The sequence below is a fragment of the Betta splendens genome, chromosome 11, assembly GCF_900634795.4.
Source record: "Betta splendens chromosome 11, fBetSpl5.4, whole genome shotgun sequence".
Classification (NCBI taxonomy): Eukaryota; Metazoa; Chordata; class Actinopteri; order Anabantiformes; family Osphronemidae; genus Betta; species Betta splendens.
Window position 1 is genome coordinate 14,324,009 of NC_040891.2, and position 26,642 is coordinate 14,350,650.

General features: G+C 46.9%; 1 protein-coding gene across 1 annotated transcript; it reads right to left on the minus strand.

Annotated features, from left to right (window-relative positions):
* Positions 1–26,508, minus strand: erf (Ets2 repressor factor). The gene is made up of 5 exons (XM_029166944.1): positions 25,828–26,508; positions 10,712–10,946; positions 6,576–6,688; positions 4,163–5,067; positions 1–4,065 (listed from the first exon to the last, which is right to left on the minus strand). The coding sequence occupies exons 1-5, from the start codon at positions 25,847–25,849 to the stop codon at positions 3,427–3,429; spliced, it is 1,914 nt and encodes a 637-aa protein (XP_029022777.1). The 5' UTR covers positions 25,850–26,508; the 3' UTR covers positions 1–3,426.
* Between the last annotated feature and the right edge of the window lie 134 nt (positions 26,509–26,642).

Here is a 26,642-nt window from a genome sequence, read left to right on the forward strand (position 1 = left end):
TCCATTTTTACCTTTTTTAATGAACCCTGATAATTGTTTAATTACAAATGAAGATGAACAGAAGTACAGGCACTTCTTCCATGATGAAAACCAGTCTCCGTCTCCCCTCGTGAGTGGGAGCTCACCACTAAGGAGAGACGGGGACGGGGGGGAGACAGAGAGGACAGGGGACACGTTTCAAATAATACAATGGTTAAACAGTACATTTCTCTTTTTTCTGACAGAACATCAAAAATAAAAACACTTGCTTCTTTCCCCTGTATATCATGTGGGGTTATGTGACCCTCCTCTTGTCCATGGTCGCGTGGTTAGAAAATCATTGTAAGTAAAAACAAAAACAAACTGCACCGACTTCAGGTTCATAGAGAAGAGAGCCAACTGCAACAAAAACCCACAGACAACCAGGAATTCATGGAGAAGAGGTCATGCCATGGCAAGAGGGTACAAATTAATGAAAAATAGTAATGTTAATAATATAATAATTACAAGATAACGGTAATATGTCGGAAAAACACAGAAGCAAATAAGAACAGCGTCAATAAAATCAAGGGGTGAGATTTACCCGGTGGGAAACGGTTACTGCGGCATGTTTGTTTGTGAACGGTTCAGGTACAGCTGCTCGTCTTCGCTTTCAGACCCCAGACACTCGTCAGCTGCCACATCTGTCCTTAAACTTGCCTCAGGTGCCTTTGTCAGCATATTTTACTAAATAAACTACAAGATGTGGAAGGTCTGACCCTGGCTTTTTAAAAGAGGAATGCTGATAATGTTGGCAAGCTGAAGCACGCTGAAGGACAGACATCTGAGAAACAACGATGTGTGAAGAGAAACGAGACGGAAGCTGGTTGGACAATCTGCACGTCAAAGCAAGACCAAGCCATTCAAGTCCACTCGCTGCGTTAGGAACCATAACTCAATGAGCTGGTTGAGGGTGAGGGTGGGGCTGGCTGGGGGTGAGAAGGGTGAGGGTGAGGTGGGTGAGGATGTGATGCCACTCGCTGTGGGAGCATCTGACCCTCATTCACACAAACTTCCTCAGGTCCATTTTCGATGCTCAAACCAGGCTTCTGAGCAGCGGTGGTCCAATCAGAATCAGTCTCTACACATGCAGCTGTGCTTCCACCTTGCGCCTCCACACCTTTTAAACAGATGTGGATCAGTCAGTGGAGTTTTACTCAGACAGGTGGGTTCACCAGCCAGGAGCCCAAACGATAACGCAACATCTACCTCTGTACAGCTGGACCCCGTCCTGATGTGGCAAACCGCGCCCTGCTACTCCACAAATACACCCACTGAAGGTAAATATGACGTGACCCAGGTCTGCTAAGTGTTCTCACTCACTCATCCTTGTCTCGACACACCCTCGGTCCCCTGAACACACAATAACTGTTTTTTTTTTTACAATATAAATATAAAACTCTGATACCAGCGGCCTTTGTTACGGCAGCTCAACGGTCAAGAGAAGGCAAGGGTGAGAAGGCAAAGGCTGAATTATACTGGTAATAATATGCCTATTAGAATATATACATATCTTTACCATTAAAAATAGTAGGATTCTCCTGATTTGTATCAAACGACCATATTGAAATATAATATTTGAATTCAATATATTTGAATAAAATATATAGGTGTAGATTTATTTTTTCTGTATCTTTCTTACAAAAGCAGAAGGCATGATGGTACTGTGTGTGTGTGTGTGTGTGTGTGTGTGTGTGTGTGTGTGTGTGTGTTAGTTAAAATATTTAGCTGGGGACCCTTGATAAAACTCATGTTGGCTTAAAAAGGCACAATCAAAATGGGCGTTTTTAAACTATATGAATAAAACATTGTTAAAAATAATGTTTCTCAGTATCTCAGTGAAGTTTTGCCTGAGTTCACCTTGACGCTCAACATTCATTACATGGTTCCCAACAAAAATCAGTTCACTTCAATACTTGCTCATGAAAACATCACATGAACAGATTCCGCTATTGTCTCCAAAATACAGAACTCCCCCAGATCACTGCAAATGCCCTAAAATACTGTCCCATGCTTTTCAGGAGGCACATGGGTCCTCTGACAGAAAGAACACAGTCTTTACAAAAGAAAGCGGGAATGCAGAAGAGAGCTGCTGATCTGTGTGTTGTAGACACAAAATACTACAATGCCCTCAAACCTCCAAACCCCCCAAAAACATTGTGCGAAGTCACGCAGGGACACACTAAGCGGAGACACTATGTATCCTTGAGGCCTTTTTACACCAGCTTTGGGTCCTCACACACACACACAATCATGAACAAGGGTGTCTAATTATAGCCGTTCTTGAAGCCGCTTCCTCGTTTCGCTGAAAAAGCAGAGAGAGGAGCAGGAGGATGCAGAGCTTCCCTCCGATACCAGGCTGAGTTTTCTGTACAGTGAGTGTAACAGAGCCATTAGTCCATATGACGGGTCAGAGGTTGAGATGTCAAAGTCAGTTCATCAAATCCTCCTTCCCCTCAGGTTTAGTTTGTCTGTCCTCATTTCAGGTCTTCATACGCTGTAGTGAACGAGCCGAGCATGAAGAGGCCCTGATGCAGTCCGATAGCTGCTCCAGGAGAAAGGACCTGTTACACTCTTCTTTCTAATCTCCTCTGGAAAGTAAAAACCCCCTTCAGTCTACAGGATCCGTCACAGAGGGGTGCCCCCCCCAACTCTCACTGCCCTCCATGCTGTGACCTGCTGCAGACAGAGAGGCACCTCTGTAATCTCTATCAGGGCTGTTAAAAGTGTTTCAGCGACATCAGGATCCGTCTGCGTGTTCCGGCGAGCACAAAGGAGGAAAAAGAAGAGAGGGACGTCTAGTGGAGGGCTCATCACCTTCAAGTGAGCCAGGCATGAGCGAGAAATTCAATCTACTGCTGTGCGATACGCTGCCTCTGAGCCAACGCAAACCTGCACCAGTCAAACTCACACGCCATTGAAGACACGGTGGGGACTGGTGTGATGAGCTTGATTCTGTGTGGGACAAGGCAGTGTCTGAAGCGTGGGTCAGCGTGGGTCTGCTCATCTAGAGTCGCAGTCACAACAGGAGCACGGCTGTGTCTTCAGTCCGTTAGAGGCTACGTGGGCACATCTGTGTAATATGGGTGCATATAGATCATTACGCTGACAGTCTCACAGTCATCTTGTTCTTTTCTTCCTCTGAATCATGTAGATGTCATCTATGTAGGAAAATGTTTGACTTCTGACTAATTCACGGAGCTCCTGCACAGAACTACCTAATCATGATGCATGTACATATTCAGATGCACAACGAACATGAAACAACTTCAGTTTCTTACTTATTTGTGTCAAACTAAAACCTTTAAGGCTGAACTGCTGCCCGGGTGGTTGAAGACTCCCAGAGGTGTGTGTTGTGTGTCTGAGCTGGATCCTCTGAGAGCGTGTCTGTGCTTGTGCACACGACGCTCAGCAGCCAGTGTTTTCCAGAGACAGCTGTGCTGTAGCTCTCTGCAGCTCGGAGCTGGCTCTGCGCTGTGTGGGAGGTGGTGGTAGCATCAACCCCAGAATAACACCTCCTCCTTTCCCTCCCAACTTTTCCACCTCTCCCCCCTTCCCGCCTGCGTGCTTGCTGTTGCCCTCCACCTCCTCCTCTCCCTCAGCTCTCACTTTCTTGTCCTCTGCCTCGTCCCTTTCTCCGTCCGCCTCCATCTTCTGGTCTTCGCTCCAGCGGCGTTTAAAGCGCAGCTTGAGCGGAATGCAGCGTGTGCCTCCGGGGCTGATGGGAGCCGCCTGACCCGGCTCGGTCTTCAGGTTGATCAGTGGGAAGGCCAGGCCTCCGCTCCCGATGGGAGGAGTGGCCGGAGTTTTGAAGACCTCCTCGTCGTCATCAGGGTCGTCATCGTGGTTGCTGTGAGGAGGAGGAGCAGCAGAGGGGCTGCTGCCATTCCCATTAGCCCGATGCTCATTGTTCATCAAGTGATGATGGTGGCGAGCTGTCGGGGGAAAGATGTCGCCTTCTTCCTCATGATTCAGCTCCTCTTCCTCGCTGATGTCAGTCACCTCCACCTCCTCCTCCTCTGACTCAATGTCTGATATGGGCTCCACCTGCAGAAGAAGAATATGAATTATTTTTATGACTGATGTGTCTCATGCGTCTTTTTGAAGTGAAAACACTCCATCATTCATTTCTCAGCACTCTCACCTTGATCTTCGGAGCCCCTGTGGACAGGATGGATTTAGTTGTCTGACTAGAACCAGTAAATGAAGACTGGCTGGATGAGGAGGATGAGGCAGAAGCAGCCAGTGAGCTTCCAGCTTCCCTCTGCTTGCGCCCAAGCGGAGGTGGCTGCAGTTTGAACTTGAACGGTGACGGGTGCTGCTGCACATCTTCTCCACTTCCAGGGTGCTGGCTGAGCGAATGGGAGAGCGGCAGGGGGGGGCCGTGGAGATGATGGGGAGCTGGCTTCTCTGGAGTGGGGCGATGGGGCTGAGGGATGACGATGTTGGGGTAGTGGAGGAAGGCTCGGGGGCTGAGGTGGTAGTTGTAGACCGACTGAGTGTGGGCCTGCAGGTAGTGCTTCATGTCCTCCGGGTTGAAGGAGAAATGAGAGCCGACCATGGGAGAGGACAGGGAGGGGGATGGGGTGTAGGGCAGGTGGGGGGTGGGAGTCATAGAAAGGGCTGGGGACAGAGTTGGGGCAAGAAGACCCCCGGGGCCAGGCAGGGGGGAGACAGGGAATGGTGACAAAGGCTCGGGGTGGACCCTGGGGGCCGGTCTGGGGAGCCCTGCTGGGTTTGGGCCTCCCCCGTAGACCCTGAACAGAGACTCGTGAGTCAGGCGAGGGGGCAGAAGACCCCTGAAAGCCCTCTCGGGCCCCACGCCCCTCTCATCCGCCCCCACAGCCTCCTCCAGCTCCGAGTTGGTGGAGGTGCCGTCGCTGCAGTCGCTGACGGAGCCCCGCGCCATGCGACGGGCCACGCTGCTGAACATTCCCGGGCTGCGCAGCTCCTCGCTGGACGAGAGCACGTCTGAGGGCGTGGAGGGGGGGAAGCGGAAGTGGGTCCCTCCGGTTGGTACTGGGGGGGCACTCTGGGGGACCCCTCGGCCTGTGGGGACACAGTCCAAAAGAAGATGGAAGAGAAAAGAAGTGTAAGCGGTTTTAGAGCTACGCCTTCAGATTGTGGCTTCTGCAGAATAAAGAGGGACTTTTTCGAATGTTGTCGTTTCAATGACGTGTGCAGAACAGGCAGATACGTCCACGTCCAGGATATTGTACAGCCAGCAAGCTTAAATCGCAGTACTAACAATCTGCAGGGCTCAACTCCAACAGGGAGAGAAAAAATGCTTTTGTTTCTAAATTTGGAGAGTCAGGCATTTAGTCAGAAGAGACAGGGATAAGTAAGTAATGACAGTGGGACACATGTCTCCCATAACTTCAACTATTTTACCCGGAGGGTCACAGGCGCAGAGACAGAAACTCAAGGCTCCACAAAGCCACAAGCTGCCTTTCCTTCCAGCGCCTGCGCTCCCTTTCTTCTGCCAGGGAGACTGTGGCACTGCAATAAATTCCTGGCATCCGCGCACGTGCCAGATTTATACACTGGAAAAGTCAGTGACTGCCATCACAAACATGGGCTGGGCTCGTCTTTTTCCCCCTGTGGCTGCGCGTGTGTGGCTCCCTCATGTACGCGGCATGTGTGTCAAAGATGACGAGAGGCGACGCGGGTTTGTCCGCGCATACGTCTGAGCGTCGGCGTTTGCACAGCGTCGGTCCAGGCTGACGTGGGCATGTGTGCGTGCGGCCATTGTATGAAACCATCATATCACAACATGTCAGCGTGTGGGCCACATCACACACAGGCTATAATTCAAGCTTCATGCTGCACTTATGTCACCCAGTATCCAACGCTCCATATGGGCTGTGATTACACTGGGTGGCCGGGACCAGAGCGGGAGACGGCTTCAGGGGGAGGAGGGGGGAGGAGGGGGGAGGAGGGGGTGTGCTGGGACGTCATGTCTCCATAGACGAGTATAAACAACGCCCACACCCACACAGCTCAGATCAGATACACTGTGAGACTTGTCCTCATAACAGGATGGTTCTGAATAACAGGTCAATGTGCAAATATTATTTGAGTTTACTCAATGTATATAATGGGATGTAACAAATAATAAGCCTGTAACAGATATTAAGATAGCTAAAAACTATCTTGCTGTTAAAAACAGCAAGCAGACACTGGGCAGATTGAATAAGCCATTATAAAAACTAACTAAGAGATTTCAACCAGATTCTGTTGTTTTGACTCCATAGACATACACTCATACGTCTCTGCCTATAGTCGGCTGTTTAGACAGAACCCAGACCGACCGACTCCCTGTGACACTGACTAGAACAGGAGCCAAAATATGGACTTAGATATTTTGGTTGACTAATATTTGTTGAACGTTACAGCTGTCAGGAAACTAAAGTGAATTTAAGGCTATTGAATAGTTTTTCAAACTAGATGATGTCACCAAGGCAGAGAAAAATAATAAGTTTAAAGAATTATTACTTATTTTAAGACACAGCTGAAGCTGAACTAGGGAGGAGTGTATGGTAGAAGTGTGTACATACCGGAGCCCATGTCGATGAAGGGGTAGTTGACCAGCACCAGTTTGCTGAAGTTGAACTTGTAGGTGAATCTCTTCCCTTTGGTTTTATGGAGGATCCTTTTGTTGTAGTAGTATCTGAGGAAAGGAGGACAGAGACTGTGAACATGCAGCTCCTCGTCTCCAGTTGTGCGGCCAGCGTGGACGTTGGAACCATGTTCACCAGGTCGGCCTCAGCATTCCTCACAAATCAGACCTGCACCTTTCTCACGTCCACACCAGTGTGAAGTAGTTATGCTACTTGTGCTGCTCTGCATAGCTGCTGAAGCGCATGAAACGATAGGTAGAGCCATTAGAGGGCTTTCAGTCCTTCAGCTTTTATTTCAAGGACCAAACACCTCAAACTCATTCAGCTTTCAACTCGCAAAGACTTGTTTTAATCCCTCTAAATTGATGTTTTCGCATCATCCAACCTATATTAACGCAGCAGACGATCTCATATCAGGGACGTTAGGAGTAAAGCATCAGACAGCTCCGCGAGGCTGTTCGGAGCCTTCACTGCATGATAATGTTACATTACTTCGTGTACAGCCGGCAATTAAACAAGCTGCTCACAGTGTGAGCACACGGTTTAATTCAAACTCTCACTGTGATTACCAAAGGAAGTGAGGCAGCAGTTCTGACTTCATCTTACCCCGGCGGATCCATTAGGAAGAGTGCATTAGTCATCATCAATACACAGAGCGATGTAGAGGCGTAAATACAGAGCTGCTGACAGCTCATGTAAGAGATGATAAAATGGCTCCCTGTGACTCATCGACAGCCTCAGGACCAAAACACATTCAGATTTTTTACACAAAAAACATTCTAAATCAGTGCCTCTCATTCAATTGTGGCTGGTCTGTTCATTCTGGGAAACATAATGAATTATTCATCTTTTCCAGTAGAAGAGCTGTAGGCCGAAATCTGTACATAAAAATAAGGATTCTGTTGAAAACAAGTCTCTCACTGACAGCGAGCAGAAAATGCTGATCGTAAAATAATCCACAGCTGTACATCCATCGACTTCTCTTAATACAACCATCCAACAATATCAATAGTTTATTTTTAACCACATGAACAATATACATAACGGCCAACCGAGGTCCATCATCGAGTAGAAAATCAAACCAGGGTGAACAGCACTACTCAGCTGTGATGTAATAATGTTCCATGTTGTATACAGATAATGGTGTAATATTAAAACACAACCTTTAGTCTGAACATGGAATCAAAACTCATTCCTGGAAGTACTTGGAAAAAAACCAAAAACTAATGTTTTGCCAAAAACAAGCTGAGCCTTGGACTTTCCACACAGCTACACAATGATGCATGAACATTGGTAGATAATGAAAATGATTTCCACATCATAAAGATATGAACATGTATGAACATACATGAACATTAACATTAAACATCAATACTAAGGATGAAGCTGCAACAATGTAAACAGAGGTTGAGTCAGTGGAGCCTGGTACAACAGAACCAACCAAGAGCAGCAGTGAGTGAACCAGGAACTCATCCAGTCCCTCAATGACTCAGTGAGTGAAGGGCCTCTGCCGACAAAGACACCCACGGCTTCACGAGTAACATGGAGCTCCAGCACATTCATCTCTGCACAGCTCTACACACTGGTTAAACACACTACTGCTAATCCATAATTGACTTGTAAACTAAGGCTACATCATGTTTGAGCTCATCACGAGTCACAAAACATCATACGATTTGTTGATTCATGTATCGACCAACATTTAAAAGCACTATTGATTAGTTTAAAAAAAAAAAAAAACAACATTTGAAGCAGTTGTTACTTTGAGCCCTAAAAGTACGTTAAACCCATGAGAACAAAGTCACTTGATCTACACCGAGGTGCAAATCTCGCTACAGCAACTTTGTAGAAGAGGAAATGACAAATATAAGTGTCAAGCAGAAATCATCACATGCTACAGAAGTGTCACACAACATGTAGTAAACACACATTCAGGAGGAGGTGGGTGTCGACAATAGCCCGGCTGGATACGCAATACACCTGAAGGGACGTCATGTTCCAGACGTGGGACAAGATGCAAGGAGCCTGAACTGAACTGGAGAAATGTGCCACATACATGAGGGAGGGGGCCCCCACGCACACGCACACACACGCACACACACGCACACACACGCACACACACGCACACACGCGCACACACGCGCGCACACAAACACAGCCAGTCTCACGTTCAGAACCCACGCTCGCTCAAGGCCTCTTGCTCTTTAAAGATCATTTGAATTTCCTTCAAATAAACTACAGTGACTTTGACTGAATATACTTAACTGCTGCGTCATAAACACACACAAGCAGGTCTAGACACACAGTGCACGCATGGATGCACACACACGTAAACACACGCATGCTTCAAATGAAGCATCAATCAGACTTCACATCTAAGGCGCGTTCTCCCGACGACCTGAATTCATTAGCAGCGCTTCATTCATATAAAAGCGTTTACAAACCGCACATTCTAGTGAAGTCTGGCTCCAGCTCTGCTTTGATGGAACCTACTCGCTGTAAAAGTGTGTCCCTGAAATGTTACTGATCCTTTTGGAAACAAAGACTAAAAACAAATGTGCATCACCTCATATTCAAAACACTTTCTATGGCAAAAGCAAACATGGCGTTCTCCACGTGGCTTGAATGCAAGCAGGAACATAAACATGGGCCAAGACAAGGAGAGTGGAATGAATAGAAGAGGCTGCTTCTGGGACACGGACAGGACTCAAGTTTTTAAACTGCAGAACAGTTCAACAGCAACGCCACAGACTCCACATGCTTTAGTAACCTTCATTACCAACAACGCAAGGGCCGAAAGTCACAAAGCACAGAACTCAAACACAGAGTCTGATGATTGTTTACACGAACGGGGATGAGGTCCTATGACTTCCACTGGTGGTTTGTTATCTGAAACAGAAATCCTGCCCTAAAAACATTATGTCAAGTACATAAAATCTTGACAAATCTTTAAAAACTTTAAGACAAAATCCACTAATCGTCTAAATAATCATCTGTAACTGTCAAATCAATTTAGTGCAGATTTACTTCCTCTAACAAACCAAAGCAACAAGGCTGCTTCCATCAGTGTCCTCTCTATACAAGTGCTCTGGTTACGTGTGCAGTCATATGAGGGTATGTTAAAGATAAAAAAAACAAACAACACAGATGGACTGGAGGAGGGTTGACATATAACAGGGTGTTAAGTGTATGTATGTGGGTGTATGGGTGTGTGTGTGTGTGTGTGCGTGCCTGTGTGAGTGTGTGTGTGTGTGTGTGTGTGGTGATGAGGCAGTGTAACTACTCATCACCACGGCAAACTATAACCCACACCAACCTACAACACAGGAGGCGACACGGATGACTAGCTGCTCGTGTGTGTGTGTGTGTGTGTGTGTGTGTGTGTTTGTGTACATAGAGGAGAACAGACTGGCAGCTAAAGAAAACTGCAGCATCCCACGTGTGATGTGCAGAGGGCGAAGGTGAGCGTTTCTAAATCGGTTGTCACCCTGGAGTTACAGCACGTGGTGAAGTGAATGATTCATGACAACACACTGGTTCACTTCAAAAATACATTCCACGCCAATGCAATTAAGCATAAAGCACAACTCGGAGCGGGTTTTAAAATAGAGAGAGGAGATCAAACTCTGAGGTCAATGGCATTGCTCACAACCATACTAATGAAGGATGAACAGTGAGCAGGGAGAACATGTTCCTGTTATTCAACCATAAATAGAAAGGAGGCTGAACACAGCGGCCGCGTCCTTTCCCAGTTCAAAGCCTGCAGCTCTTATAACTCACCATAATGTAAATAAGCCAGGCACAGGTCATGGCAAAGACCTGAGATGAAAACGAGCTTTCATCGTTACTTTCCGGCTTCTTTCATCCCTCAGCAGGTGTTATTGCACTTGAAATGTGGCGCTGCTCATGACAGGTTCGTATGAGCTGTGGCTAATTTATTAGCACAGGAACAAGCGGCTGTAGAGTCTGTGGAGGTTTACTACAAAATTGCAAGTACATTTCTTTCACCTTGTTGTTTGCATGTAGTGCGGGGGTGTCACCCGTCTCCCCCTTCTCACCCACTCCCACCTCACCTCAGTGCTCTGCTGAGCTTGTCGTAGTTCATCTGTGGCTTGCACTTCCTGGCTCCCCACAAACGAGCCACCTCGTCTGGGTCCTTGATGACGAACTCCCCGTAGTCTCCCTGCCAGGCGATGACGTCGTGGTACTCCTCCTTCCTCAGCAGCTCCAGGATGAAATGCCACAGCTGGATCTGCCTGGAGCCCGGGCTTGACTCGGGCTTGTAGGCCCATTCCGGGAAGGCGAACCCTGGGGAAAGAGACCAAGGAATGTTCAGGTGGGTGATCGTACACGTGTGTGTGATCCTCATCCCACTGATGTCCCCAACCATCTACTAACAGCAGCCGCTTCCACGACCAGGGTCAACAACACTGCACTATGAGAACGACAGTGAGTGGTTGTTCATGTGAAGGAATACTAGACAAAACTGTGGGATGCCTAGTCAGCAACATGCAAGATGGCTTGTTGTTTCTCTGTGACAGCACAGAGGAGAACCAAGTGGTTCCAGAGAAGCTGGTAATGAGCATTTCTGCTAAATCTGTTCACACAGACTGTCGTAGCACAGTCAGACCAAAACGTGACTGCAATCAGCATCAAAGCTGGATAATCAGCAATGTTACACCAGATTAACAGGCCTTGAGATATGTGCAGACAAAATATAAGCTGTGGTTTTATAACGGCTATCAGAACCCAGGCTGATACGAGCACACACTATTATTCAACAGTTAAAAGTATAGGCTTTGTGTTGTAAAGCAGTGGGTGGCAGTAAAAGACTCAACACCACTTTAACACAAGGCCAGACTGAAAGGCTGAATACCAAAGGCTTAGTGACACACACACATCTCATTAGGACCAGATGTGCCTTGGCAATCAGGCTGAGAAAGCCGAGGGTGGGAAACATATGGGCACAATATAACAATGCGGAATTTTATGTGTGTGTGTTTATGCAACTGTAAAGAAATACACAACCCTAAATACCAAGGTTACAATCAGTTTCCCACACTCTACAAAGCCTGTCATATCTATAGCAGAGATGGTGAGGGATATGTTCACTGCTGTGCTGTGGCCCACTGACCTGCGTCCGTCCACACTGGGACACAGTCGCACTCACATAAGTGACGCCCGCGTCATTTATGATCATCTCATAACACCAACCAACAACCCACAACCGAGCTCCTAAAGAAGCAGATGTGTATTGTCTGTATTAGGAGAAGGGAAACTGCTTTAGGGGGCTGACATGAAGCAGAATGAATGCACAAAAGAACATAAAACCAGACGGAAAAGAGGAGGAGTTGGAAAAGTGTAGAAGGAAAAAGGAAAATCACACCTGGAGCTAAATAACTGAGCTTCACTGTTGGTGCCCACATGGTGATTAATGAAATGATCAGGCTTTCATTACAGATGAGTATCAGCAGCATGTGCTTGTGAGAACTATACGTACACCAACACACAGGTCGACACTCACACAATGGCTTCGTAGCAGTGTGGATTACAATTTAGTGTATTATTATCAGTCCACATTTGGACAAGAGACTCGCTGGAAGGAGACAGACACCTGAAACAACCTCCAGACCTCTGGCACACACTCGAACCGGTGTTTTTAGGAAGACAGACTCGTTGCTGAGTCTCTGTCACGAGTCACGAGTCTTCTGCCCACATTGCTGCTGTCTTTCCTGAAAGTAATGCATTGCATTCAGAAATGGCTGACTTTGCTAAAAGTGACAGCAACGCGCTGATATGTGAAGCAACGGCAGCCATGACTGTGGTAGTAATACATATCTGACTAACAGTGGGAGAGTCTCACCACAACAAGTGACATCCGTAAACTACAACCTATGAAAACCCAACTCAGACTCAGAGAGAAAAAAAGCCACATTATACAGTTGCAAATGCAAAACCTAGTGTTTACAACGTGGTGTTTCCACAAAGTCGCAAAAGGTCAAGTAGAATTCAAGAGACAAATCACAGGAAGCACTCTGTCGTGTTTCACTGCATGACAAACTGCTTGTATTGTCACTGGAGGTGAAGCTCCGCAGACTGAACTCCGCTGTGCTCAGCGCCTGGCTAAATAATGGAAACACGCGGGTTGAGTAACGGCTTTCCACTTTAGGACACATTTAAGCGCTTCAAGCTGCAGTGTTTCTGTCCAACAGACGCCAAATTTTGCAAGAACTGTGGTGGGGCAGAGTTTCAGCATTCTTCCTTCTCGTACAGTGTCTCAACTTTCTTTTAAATTTGCCCAAAGAATAATACTGATCCTTCCTTTTTTACCCATAAATCCATAGCACTGCAAAACAAATGTAACACAGCAACCTTCCAGTACAACAGAGCTACATAAGCAGTAACCTGTTCATGCATTTGAGATGCATGTGCATTTAGAGCGATGTGATGAAGAACAACAGCAATCTGTCTTAGCTGTGTGTTGTCACGAACTTCTAGGGAGCGGCATCAGAAACAGACTTAACACTGGTGGTTATAAATATAAGAAATCAATGTGTGATGCTCACTCACGCAAACTTCTTCAAATACAGTGGCTCTTAAAACAGCCTCGTGCTCGCTTCTTCTGAGGGCGGCAGCTAACAAACTCAAAACATATCTAACAAGAGACATCTCTTAAAAGGAAGAGGAGAAAAATATCCTGAAAAACAGACCCACTCCTGGTGACTAATAAACCACATGCTGCTCTCCGTGCTCCTATGGCGCTAGAGAAGAAGCCAAAAGACAGACGAGCTGGCTGAGAAAGTTGATAACAGTCATTTGCAGGCACATTACTAATGGGGTACAAGCATATGATTCATACACGTCCAGACAATAGGACTCTTGTCATTGAGGACAGGTTAGGCATTGTGACACGCTGCTGCATAATGGGGTCCAGTGGCCCCACAAAAACACATCCACTTAAACCCTCAATGCGCACGTGCACGGACACGGACACGTGTTTACGTATACGACACAGCAGGAGTGCATTAAATCTAAGTGGGCGAGCTAATATCTCTCTCTAACACACACAAAAGTACACAGACACAAAACAGGTTAGTGGGGAGAGGTAAGTGGGTTCATGCGTGGGCGCACAGAGCACACAAAGAACACAGGAATAGCAACCATGCCCACTGCATGTGTGTGATGTGTGTGTTGCAGATGTCCCAGCTGACTCATAGCTCGTTGGTTGTCGTTCAGCTTTCACAGATTCCGCCTTTCTCCCCCTCAACACCACTGCCATCTCTTTCTTTTCTCTTTCATTCTGTCCCTCCCTCGCTCAGCCTCTCCTAAGACACACGGTCTCCTAGCAACAAAAGCTTTTAGCGCTAAAAATAAGTGGCAGAGTCACGACAAACAAGACAAAATATGATTCAATTACACAAACTTGCTGAAAGAGTTTAGAGATTGGGCACAAACGGGCAGAGCTGCGGCGTGACGGTGCGATGCGCCAGAAGTCGGTGGCCAGAACCGACCCGCTGCCGCGGCACGGGCTCAACAGCTGATCCCGACAGACGCACCTCGGGGTCCAGTCGGACGCTCATCTGTAACAGCTGTGCTTTATGTAATGTGAGAACACACAGGGATGAACAGACAGTTGGTGTAAACAGGGCGCGAGAGGACCGATTCAGCAGACAAGCTTCAATCAGCAGGTCTTCATTGACAAGGTTCCTACAAACACCACCAGAGAAAACAAATTGAATATCAAACATTTGTTTGAACCTTCAAACTTTTACGCCCGGTGTTTGGTGTCTCCAGCAGAGGGCGGTCACCATCGGCTCCATCTGCTGCGCGCCCTTACTGACCTCTAAACGGACCTGCTAACTTTTGCTTTTGTGGTGCCGTTACCACTACTCTGCAGATACTGCTGAAAGACAGGCACCGGATCCTCATTAAGTAGGTATAACTTCATCTACCTGCAAACGCACTGAGTCGTTAAGGTGGGTCTCAGTAAATGTTGTATTTTGTAGTTTTCAGAGGGTCAATAATACGTCTGTAATACGACATGTGGCGCATTGCTATAGCCGTTTAAAGAACGTGACTTATTAGAGTGATTTAATGTACGGCTGTAAAGCTACTTAGTGCCTGTGTAAAGACCCACATTTACACATGAATGGGCACTTTGTGGACAAACGCAAGCAACTGTTGCTAATCAGTAGCCAGCTGTATTATTTACACTTGTTTTACGGCTTCTTCAAATGAGTCTATGACACTGGATGACAGCACACGAGCTCTCGATGCAGAGCTGCAGAAATAATAAAAAGTGAAGGAGAAAAGCAAACCCAAGGGCCTTTGAACAATCTGGCAGGCTCCACTCCAGACAGGAAGAATTTCAGATTGTTAGACAGAGGTACAACACACCATTTCAGGCCTCACTGGATTCTATTTATATCAGGGTAAAAACTCATTTACTATTAGTCTCGAGCCACCTGCGTTCTTCCTTTCCAAAGCAAACACTGGATCCATGCAGCCACAATCCGTAGCTAAGGGCTTTTCTTGGGGACTCTGGCGTCACCACAGTTGGAACGCTGCTCATAATTACCGATAGCCATCACTGGGGTATTGTCTGAAAAACCTGCAGCCGCGGAGCCTAAACACAAACGACCTCCTCCTTTAGGTCCCTAGTGTCCCAACAAGTTTCTTTAACATGCTGTTCCATTTATCCATCTATCGCCCGTTTATTTTTCCCTCCCTTCCTCCTATTCTTTGGTGCGCCTATATTTAGTTACTGGAAAGGTCGGTCCGTGTCTGTCTGCAGGCTAATGAGCGGCGCGCAGAGGCTACACTAAATGGCCAGGGGCTGGCCACTGGAATCTGGATGCGGTTTATCGGCGATGGGATCAGGACAACACAGAAAGACAGGAAATAAATGGGTACAGAGCAGGAAACGGGGAATCTCCGTTGGGCGTGAAGAGCACTGGCTCTGCAAAAAGTCAAGCGTGTGGAGAAATCACAAATAAAAACAAAAGGCATAGAACTGAAACTGAGACTTAGCTTGTTGTTTTGTCATTCCTTCGGAAAAATAGAAGTCAGCCAAGTTTTAGAAGATGAATTATGATTTGTGCAGAGCCAGCTGTCTGGGGTTCCACTTGTGCACTGCTGGGTAAACTACCTGTCTACAATACTGCGATAACAGCAGACAATCCAACGCTGCCTTATTGAGGACTTGTGAGCCTCAAACTACTGTTTAAAAACGCTTGAGCTGATCTCATAATTACCCTTAAAGGTTGGAGTTGGGATTCGAGGAGCCAGTGGCTTAACGCCAGGGAGGGGTTGGACAAACAGGCGGTATGAGAAGGAAATCAGGTGGAAAGGCCGGAGGAGCGGTGAAGAAGGGCAGACGAGACCGAGATCAAAGGGAAGGAGGATGATGTCCACAGGTGCACAGCGTGAACCTTCCCCTCACATGACTCTCCATTACATAAGGGATGTGGAGAGACAGATTAACAAAGGGGAAGAGACGAAGAGAAAGGCTAAAAACAGTAGCGCTGGATATTCTTAGACTAGGATGTAGATGTGGATCAGGATGTGCGCTGTGCATGTTCATTTCCCAACCGAAAAACAAAGAGACTCAAAGGGAACACACAGGAGGAGGATCGGCGCCAGAAATAAAAGCTGCCTGATTACTAGTCACAGATCATTTTAACCTCAGGTAAAAAACCTCATTTTAACCCTCGATAGGAATCCAGTCAGGTGTGTTTGGTTTAAAACAACATCTGTGGTGATCAAGTGGTACGACTACGCGCTTCCTGACAAAAGAGGCAGTTTGTCATCAGGTATTCATATGCGCTCATAATGAGCGGAGCCACATTTGTGAACACAGCTGGAGCGGTGGCACTGGCTGGTTTGAATGGGCCACTGGTTCTGCTAGGGATGACGTGGTCGTCTTCTTCAAACGCCGCTTCCCGTCGACCGCCCGCCATCCAAACTAAACAAAGCGCCCCCCATTCGGGAAGAGACAGCGCTTCACTGCTGGATACGAGGCTCCAGGAAAGACAGACGACAGAGTAGAACGAGGGAAGTTTGTTCGCCTGGGGAGTGAAGCTTTGAGTCGTAAAGGAAGCCTTTAAGTGTATAAACCGTGCCTGCTATGACGGAGACAGCGGAGGCTCCCAGACAGAAACCTGCCGTGTGCTTGGAGGCAGCCAAGGCTGTGATTAAGTCAGCTCTGGACTGGGGCTGTCTGTCTGTGAGTGAACCTGGACTCAGTCATTACATGCTAATATGCATGGATACTCCCGCTGCCTTTATCAGGCCCTTCAGGGTTGTACGGCTGATTTGAGGGTGTCAAAATCATGTCTTGCTGGAAACTTGCCCACGTTGTTTGAGCTCAACAAGGGGTAGAGTTAAAGCAGCTGCAGCTCAAAGTGGACGTCACAGACGTGAACAGACCGAGTGAAGGACGGTGAACAGACAGGCGTTGAGTCACGTGTTAAAGGGATTTTAAGAAGACTGGCTTTTACCTGCATTACCTGTATCTGCGCATGTAGCATGCGCTGAAGCCTGTCGGAGCACGCCTCCCTCCAGAGATGACAACCCTGTAAACATGCAGCCTAGACGAGCTCTGGCCGCCTCTCTGCACATCGCATGCTCACTTCTACAGTCAGGGTGGAATTCAGCTGCACTCAACTTTTAGCTCAACAAACATGTGAACTCAATGTGTGTGTGAACTCAAGTGAGCATGAACCAGAATATGAGCCAGAGAGATTTACACAGGAGCAAAGAGTGAGATATGACTCTGTCTGTCTTCATGCAGAGGTGCACTGGGGGAGAACAGATGTGCTTCATCTGTGCAGACACATGTGCACACAAACATCGTCATGATACATTGTCTGCAGGAAATGAGGAAGGTTGACATCCTCCAGAGTGAAGCCAAGTAACGTTAAGCCAGTGGAGAGTTGGTAAAAATGAATCAGGAGACCCGTCTATAACTGGGGGCTTTCAGATAAAAATGACAGAAAGCAGAACTGTGCCTCCTCAGGGCTCTTCAATCCGACACTGAAGCCATTATTTCAACAGGTGAAATATGTATCTAGGATATGAAGTCACAGCCGTGAACAAAAATAAACTATGAGGAAATGGGCTAAATCGGACTCAAATGCTTTCACTGCGAAGGCTTTTAAGTGTAGACTGAATGATGTCATACGGTGTCGTGAACTTGTACTAGCGTCAGTGATAGGAGCGATTACTGGGCTGTTCTTCTAACCTAATTAAGGAAAACGTAGGCAAAGCAAAGTTACAACGTGACGCCACGATGAGCGATTTGCAGAGCAGTGGTGCAGCGGAAACTTCAGAGACGGAGAAGATAAATATCTGCCTTTAAATCTGGCTTCTGTGTTGTGGTTTGCTCGCCAGACTACTTTCATTTTCCTCCAACCAACACACACACACACACACACACACACGAGGCCAACAACAAAAATTGTGTGACTTCAACTGTTGGACTGAGAAGCGAACACTAGCGTACACACACACACACACACACACACGTATGTACACACACACACGCAGCTCCAAATCCAGGGAGCCGGTGGAGTGACTCACTTTTGTACTCCCTGCCAATCAAATTTCATCTCCTCCTTTCACCTCCCCCTCCTTCCTTCCCATAATGCCGCTTTCCTTTCAGCATCTTTCCACACAGACAAAGAGGCTCCACTGCTGATTACAACTAGTAGGACAACCAGCTCAACAATGCGAGAGCTTCAGCCAGGGACGTGAACTGATATGACAAAAAGGGAAAGAAGAAGCAAGCTATTCTTTAGGAAGATCCATTTGGAATAAACGTCCTAAAACGTCAGCAGAACATCAACCACACAGCAGATTTTATTACCAGTAGGTGTCAAGAGCACATATCAGACAGGAATGCGCATATTTGTGCACTGAATGCAGACGCACGTCCTCGACTGCGATCTCCACTGGAGGAAGTTCCCTTTACATTTGGTTGTCAGACGCTGTGTGGTCCCGACTCACCTCAGAGAGATGTGATAGCAAAGCAGTCATGAACCCTCATCAGTTAAATGGCGGCACTGCCAGAACACAGAGCTGTGTTCACTGACAGAAAGGTTTTAATTCCTTCGTTTAAACAACAGTAAAGGAACAGATCTTGGGTCATTTCTGACGGTAAACCTGATGTGTTTGGACCGTTGGTTAGACAAAACAAGCCAGTGCACACGTCACCAGAGGCTCTGGGAAATTTCAGCAGGCACATTTCACAATGTGAAATTTCTCAGACACAACAGTTAATCAAGAAAACCATCTGCAGACAAATCCATAATAAAAATCATTGTTAGCTGCAGTCGTTCGTGGAAGAAACTGTTCATCATATTACACAGAAAAGGCTAAAAACGCTATTAATAATATATGAAATACGCCTTGCATCAACCACAAAGGGCAACGAGTACAAGGCCAGACTCATCTCTCAGCTCTACTAATCCTAAAAACTCATGGAACATAAATAAACCTTTTAAAATTTCATCATCACCAACGTGAATATTTGTCATTACTGTCAAAACACTGTGGTTCAGAGCTGCCACTTATTAAACTGTTGATCTACACTTGTAGCCTATAGATCAATCGTGGTGACAGCAATTTGTTCTGGGTGAGCGTGTCCATGACTTGAAAACCATAGAGCAGCTAGCGAGGGACTTTCTACATGCGACGTCTGGGTGCGTTAGTCAGCCTTTCCTCATTGGCAGAGCCACCGCAGTCTTAATTCTTCAGTCTATTACATTAAAGCTGGATCATCTAGTCTCTAGACTGAGTGGCTCGCTCCCTGTGTAAAAACATTAAAGACAGAGGCACGACGGCGTCACCGCAAGGAGATGGCAGCCCAAATGAACAAGTCGAGCTCACTAGCGGGAGTGAGAAAATTAGAAGAGTGTGTGTGCGTGTGTGCGTGTGTGTGTTAATGCAAGACAGACATCACCCATTTTCAGCATGTGGGGGGTCCGGGCCCTAATAAAGTGAGTGGGCGAGCTGGGTGAGTGAACGTCTGACTGGCTGACTCTCATGTCACTAGAACAGATACCCGACTCATTCATCACTGCCACCAACAGCCCATCGGGACCAAATGGATCCCAAATTTAGTTCTTACGAGTTACCAAGTAAATGAAGACAGATCTCTCAACCTAATAACTTCAACATGCAAAGAGATGCTCAGTGGTTAATGGATCAGCATGCCTTCACTTTTAGATCATTCACTCCATGTCATGTGTAGAAGTTATAAATCCTTTTAGACAGCAATGAATCTGCCAACCTGCAGTTAGAACCTGCTAATGACGCCGTAGCTTATGGCTTAACTACATCTGAAGACGAGCTCAAACCCGACATTCCTTTTAACAGCCACTCTCGGCGCTAGGAAAACGTGTGACTGCTGTGAAATTAATTAAAACAGAGGCAAAACTGGTTCTCTGCTACTCAAACCATCTGAATAATGTAAAGCAACACAGAAGGGTGCACCGTGAGGTGCACCGTAGGCCCACAATGCTGCGCTCGTCTGACCACGTCGAGCGTGAGACATGTTGAAGTGAAGGGTTTCAGTTAACACAGGCTACCTATGTTTTAGGGTCGACACAACACACATCAACACACCAGTACACGCCGCGCAGCATGGGCGTGGAGACCACAGGGCTCCCAGCAGACCCAGCGTTGGCTCACAGCCCCTCAGCACGCTCTGCTGAACCCACCGCGATCTGTCACGGAGCTCCTGTTCCTCCTCAAACCGAGGCTTCCACAGCTCAAACATCTGCACCTCCAACCAACAGTCATCAATTAACAGAACCATCGTTTTCAAATGGGACAACCTCAGAATTATGACTTGGTTATTTTATAGTATAACTCTTATTGTACAGATAACGCTGGGCTAAAAATGGCAAAAAGGCTTAAATAGAACATGACGGCTTGTTTTAGATACACCCATAGTGTGATTTAGTGTCTGGCACCTATTTCTAAATGTAATTAAAATAACTCAAATGAGAGATTTACGACAGGCTTTCCTCACAATTATCGGCTATAATGGAAATGAGCTGCTGCTTCTTGTCATGGGTATAAAATGTGTGTTCAGGGTTACTGGTCATGTGGTGCATATTCACAATCAGCTGGAGGAAACGGTGTCTTTCATAATTGAGGAACTGCTCAGAGGCAGATGGTTTTAATTTTTTTAGATTCAAGGTACAGCTACTGCTGCCACTCTTATGTGTCTTATATTAATATAGATAAGAATATTAATATAATGTTACTCTGGAAACTGTAAAAGGTCTTTGCTTGACCTTCACCTGCATTTTTTTTAAAGTATAGGTGGCAAAACACCCAACAGAGCAGGATTCATTGCTGAGATGATTATGCAAGAATATTAATATGAACTTAAAACCTGGACATCTCACACTTTCAATCAAGCAGTGTGGGGTAAAAATGCAGGTGCAATGCCAACAAGTGTATATACGGGCAGGAAAAGTCTGGACTGGATCAACCGCGTCCAAACAACCACCAAACCAAACGGTCCTCGTTCTCTGCAACCTGTTGGCAGCGTTTTCCCTCCGTGGCTCCTGTGGTGGTCCGTTAAGAAAAAAATGCATCCAATTTATTTAGCATCATTTTACAAATGGTTTCTGAATTAGCAGATTTTTTCTTAGTGAAGACTTTCCACTGGTGTAGGAACATGCGGCCAATGAATGCCACTATTGGGTTTTAGTGCGTGTCAATGCTTCCATTCCCCAAAACGTCCATGTTGCCACCTACTGCAGGTCTCTCTAATTACCAGAACATAACCTGGCAGGTTTCCTCTGACCACTCCTCCTAGAGAAAACACACTCACTGAAAACATATGGCCTTTGGTGGGTATTTCTGCTCTGACAGCATCTTGGTTGTAACTACTTTAGTGCTGGCACTGGTAATATGGGCAGTATTACACGGAGCCACACAGAACCACACCTAGTCTGTCCCTTTATCCCATCTGCAGAACTGAGACTCGCATGTCGGTAGAGGTCTGCTTCAACCCTTCACAGACGATGCCAAACCAACCAGGCCACCATCCCTCCATCCTCTCTCTTTCCCTATGAATCACAGATGACAGACATAACACACAGCACAGTTCTCCACACACCTCTCCGTTAGAACGACTGCAGTCAAAACAGCCGGAGACAAGCATAAACCTACCTGCACCTTCTCTACGCTCTCAGCCATGATTTGATTCACAAACTACACAATTCAGGTCAAGGGCAAATACCAAAAAAGGAACCTTTAACAGAAACTCCCCTGAGCAGATTGCTTTGTTAAATAGTTAAAGGCTGATTGAACAATGACCTACTCATATTCAAACTACTCATTTTAATAACCCAAAAGGTGCAAACACATGGGATTTCTAACACTTTAACCGGAACCCAGTATGCTTGAAGGCGTCGTGCTGTACATCTGTCCTGTTGCAGAAGTCTTCCTTATCTGCTCAGTGAAGCGAGTCTCTGGTTCCACTTGACCCGCTCCGTCCTTTGATCTGCCCTGCTGGAGGTCTACTGTCACACAGGCTCACACTTGTAAATACTTACAGATAGTGAGGAGGCAGGCAGGGTGATAACGAAGCATTCAACACCTGGCCAACAACTGCACTGACAGCAGGGGAGAGAGCAGTCTCAGCAGAGCATTACAGTAACAGTAACCCGTATTCTCCTCTGGAAAGTTTCTCTATTGTTATTGCATGCACAACCCACAGCTGAACTGTTGAAAGTCATCCAGAGAACTGTAGGATATCACTAATTGGAATGGGAGGGGGTGAGTCAGGTAGATGTGAAGCGTGTACATAAAAGGAAAGGACCAGAGATCACAACTGTGCTCTCACATTTCACAGCAGCGTTAGATTCAGGAAAGACTACGTTTCCAAAAAAGCTCAACAAAAGAAGACGGTGTAAAGGAGCTCAAACATTTTGGGGGGCTCTTAACAAATTGTGTGACCTTGAAGGTTTTCATTTCAAACCACGACTCGACGCGACAATAGAACCCACAATAAATGTGTCTGTGTGGTTCTTTTACAAACTGGATGGTGAATAGAGCTCATGCACGGATCTCTATCAACACTCACCTCCCAGACGGACTGAGGCCTTCCTGTGCGTGAGGCACCGCTGTTTGTTTGGCAAGCATGCCCCAGCCTGTGTGATTTGTCTACTCTATTAGCTTTGTATGGGTCACTGAAGCCACCGTACATACACACATCCAGGAAAAACCCACCGTAACAGTCCAGAGATGCTGGTAGGAACACTGACCTGGGCCACCGCTTGATAACACACCAGAGAAATGCTGACGTCACTGGGCTGCCGTTTTTCCAGCGTCTGCTTGCCCAGACTCGACTCGACAGTAATCAGGAATGTGATCGGGTCGACGCAGGGGTTGACCTGATCACTCGGAGTAAGCACATAATCGGAGGGAAACAAGGGAAAACACACATCCGGAGAGGAGCCGTGGAATTCAGGGGATTTTAAGGTTGTTGTATCGTCCTCCTGAAAGGAATCTGTGGTGATGTGGTGAAAAGTAAAACAGAGACCTGGACAGTGTCCTTGGGTTTACGGCCTAACGGACTGATCCCAAGGGGAATTCATAGTTTTTAGATTAGATACAACCCATAAACCCGTTTATACTATCATAGTAAGTACAGTCAAATCACTGTGCTGGATGCAGGGAGCATAAAATGGCTATTACACACATTTCAGGCAGCGTGGACCGACACCAACCAAGGGAACATGACACCACGGCTCTTCATAGAAGGACAGGGTGTCTGAAACACAAACACTGGGCCGTATGTCAGCTCTTAAACACTTGTGAGCCTTGCAGTAACTGGCAGTAACAACCCATAGTCGGTCCCAGAGGTCGAATAGGACTATTTTTTGAAAAATAAACTCCTGGTTCATTAGCTCTTTTCTAACCAGCGTTGTTAGAGCTGTTTGTGTACGAATAACAAAGTCTACTCCGTCTTCCTGTAATTACAATAGGCTGAGTCATCAACCCACAACCAACTGGTTTTCCTCAAGAGCAATTTGGTCTCGCTGGCAAAAGTCAAACACTCACTTTGTTGTGACCACATCAATGTCAGGTAGAGCTGCAGAGCGACAGACATATGGGCACGCACACACTTTCACTCACAAACACATAAATACACTCACACAGTCATAAACAGCAGCCCAGCCCTCGGCAGACATAACAGCAGCCAACTCATGTATGGCTCCTTTCACTACACAAAGCGTGCTGCTCACTGGCCCAGCCTGTCTGCAGCAGTGACGTCTTACATGTGGCGCGCTGTTGATATAAGGAGTCACACAAGTGGAAAATTGGAGCTGGTGGGCCAGACTGGACTCATATATATATGTCTAAATTATATATAGAAATGTGGGTGCATATCAGGATTACCCAGTGAGATCTTATGTAACACAAAACATTTGTTTAATTATGACCTACATCCTACTGTACACAGCTTTACTCTAGGTCTGACTCACCCTTTGATAATGAACAACTTTACCTTAATCCCTAGAAACTAAGGGAAGTTGGTATGAATCAACTACTAAAAGCCCCCAAGTCAAACCATCCCACAAACAACAGCCTGAACCAAAGCACAAAATCATTTCTCTGGGCTTAGTTCCTTCATAAAAGTGTAAAAGCGACAGGATTAGCCTAGCTAGCCTCATATTCAAAGAATATTAAAACAATCGCATGTTTATGTCATTACAAACCCATATGCTATGCTACGTTGCTAACAGGACTTTGATGAGCACCGTTGCCTCACAGCAGGGGATCTGGGGTCCAAGTGGAGAAAGCCATGCTGGTTTCCCCCCATAGTCTAAACACATGTGGCTTGGGTTAATTAGCTCCAAACTGCCTGTAGGTGTGAGCTGGAATGGTTTGGTGACTGACTGGAAACTGGCCCGCGTCGTGCCTCGCACCCAGTGCCTGTTATGGATACAGCTTTACATTTTGCATCATATACATATAAATATATATAAGGGTTTGCACATGTATAGTGCAGCAGAGCTCCTGGACACAGTGGAAAAAGCTGCCTGTGTTGCTGTTTATAAGTTTTGTTTAAGCAGCACAGAGATCAAGAAGTCCTATTTCTAATTACGATATTGTGTTGTGGTGTGGCATTCCCCTGCTAAACATCCATTGTGGGAACTGGAGCTCTGCCTGCCCAACATTACCACACAACACTTCTGACTAAACGGACTTTGAAAGCACCCAAATGCACAATAGACGGGGAAATCATAAGTTACAGATGGAAAATCAGCTCAGAGAGAAAAATGAGTGGAATTTCAAATAGCAGGGCCGGAGATTTCTAAGTAAAGGTCTATTTAAACTGCAGAAGCGGCTTAGTTGCTACCTACAGTACGAAACAATCCACTCAGCTCCAACTTCTCCAAACGGAGGTCAAACACATTTACACATGAACCACTGACGCTCTAAACTAGAATCTAAGCCGACAATCCAATCACTTCCTATCTGATGGGACCATAGTTTAGTTTGCTTAAACCGAATCCAAATGCAAATATTCCCCGATCAGACTCGTCGTGAGCTTTACATTCAACTACATTCTTTTAAATAACGTTTGCAGCTACTTCGTTACACTGCGTCCAGCGCCAGATTAGGGACTGGAGCGAATGAACGGCTCCCACCTCCCTCCAGCACTTTATCAAGCGTTTCTTCTTCAATGAGGGCCACGGGAACAACGCCGCTATCTGCGCCGAGAACTGCGCCCGTCGCATTCGTTCCGTGCGCTTCTTATCTGTGCTTATTTACATTCACACTGTTTTCTACTGTTTAATCAACTTTATCCCAACATCCTGGTCCCGACTCGAAACAAACTGGTTTCCACCGCTCGGCGTCCAGGTTTAGCAATAAAAGTTGACCAAAGTGAGGCAAAGAGTTTAAAGTTAGTTTTTGAGGCCGCTTCGATTCGCCGGAGCGTGAAAACAACGTGGCCCCGTGAGGGAGACGGGAACAATAACACGGGGGTCGGACGGGTCCAGTCTAGCGCCATAATTTAGTCACACTTTCCCTGGAGCGGAGAGTCGTTAGCATGCTAACAGTTAGCCGCCGAAGCTACAGCCGCTGTTGTTTTCATTGTAAGAACAACAGCGGCGCATGGAAAGTTTACTCGGTCCGAGTGCGGCGGTCGACTTACCCGAGTCCGCCGGGGTTTTCATCGCTGCCGCGGCCGCTTCGCCCACTTTCCCCGTCGACTGCTAACTTTGGACGTTAGTTAGCCGTTAGCCAAGTCGCTAGCGAAGTTAGCAGCGACACCCCACTCCTTCCTCCGGTGTTGTTCTCACGAGCGGCTTCTTAGAAAGAACCTGACCCGATTATGAGCGCGGATTTCCAGCTTCAACGCTCCGCCAAACGTCGCACGAGCTTCTGCCTTTTCACTCAGCTAACAGACATTGTCTGGAAAACTTTTTCGTGCGGGGTCGTTTGTTTTGCAGCACGGGTCTCCTGGTGCGGAAAGTTGCCCCGAGCCTCTTGGGAGGAGGGATTGAGCCGCCCGGGTGTGAATGGCGCACGTCGGACTTTGGAGGAGACGCGCTGCCGTCGATCGGTGCTGGAGCAACGGAATGCGACGAGTCTAAATGTTGTTCCCAGTGGTTCGAACGACGTCGCATGGTCCACTCTTCCTCCACATCACCATCCCCATCCTCAACGGCAGAGAGACGAGCGGCGCTCCTGGAAGGAATAAAGTACCAACTCGGCTCTTCTTTCTCCGGCTCACACTTTTCTTTTTCCACTCACTCGCTCACTCACTCCGTGCTCTCTCTCTCAAACCCCCCTTCCTCTCGCGGGGTGTCGTGTTTCGCTCTCCTCCTGCCACACGGGGCCGCCCACGCTGACCCACGGAGGGAGGGAGCGAGAGAGGAACTTAACGCCCACTAGCTGCCAAAGATCGTCTATGTTTTCATAAGCGTGCATTTAATGTCAGGCCAAGTGCGCGTTAGAAGGAAATTG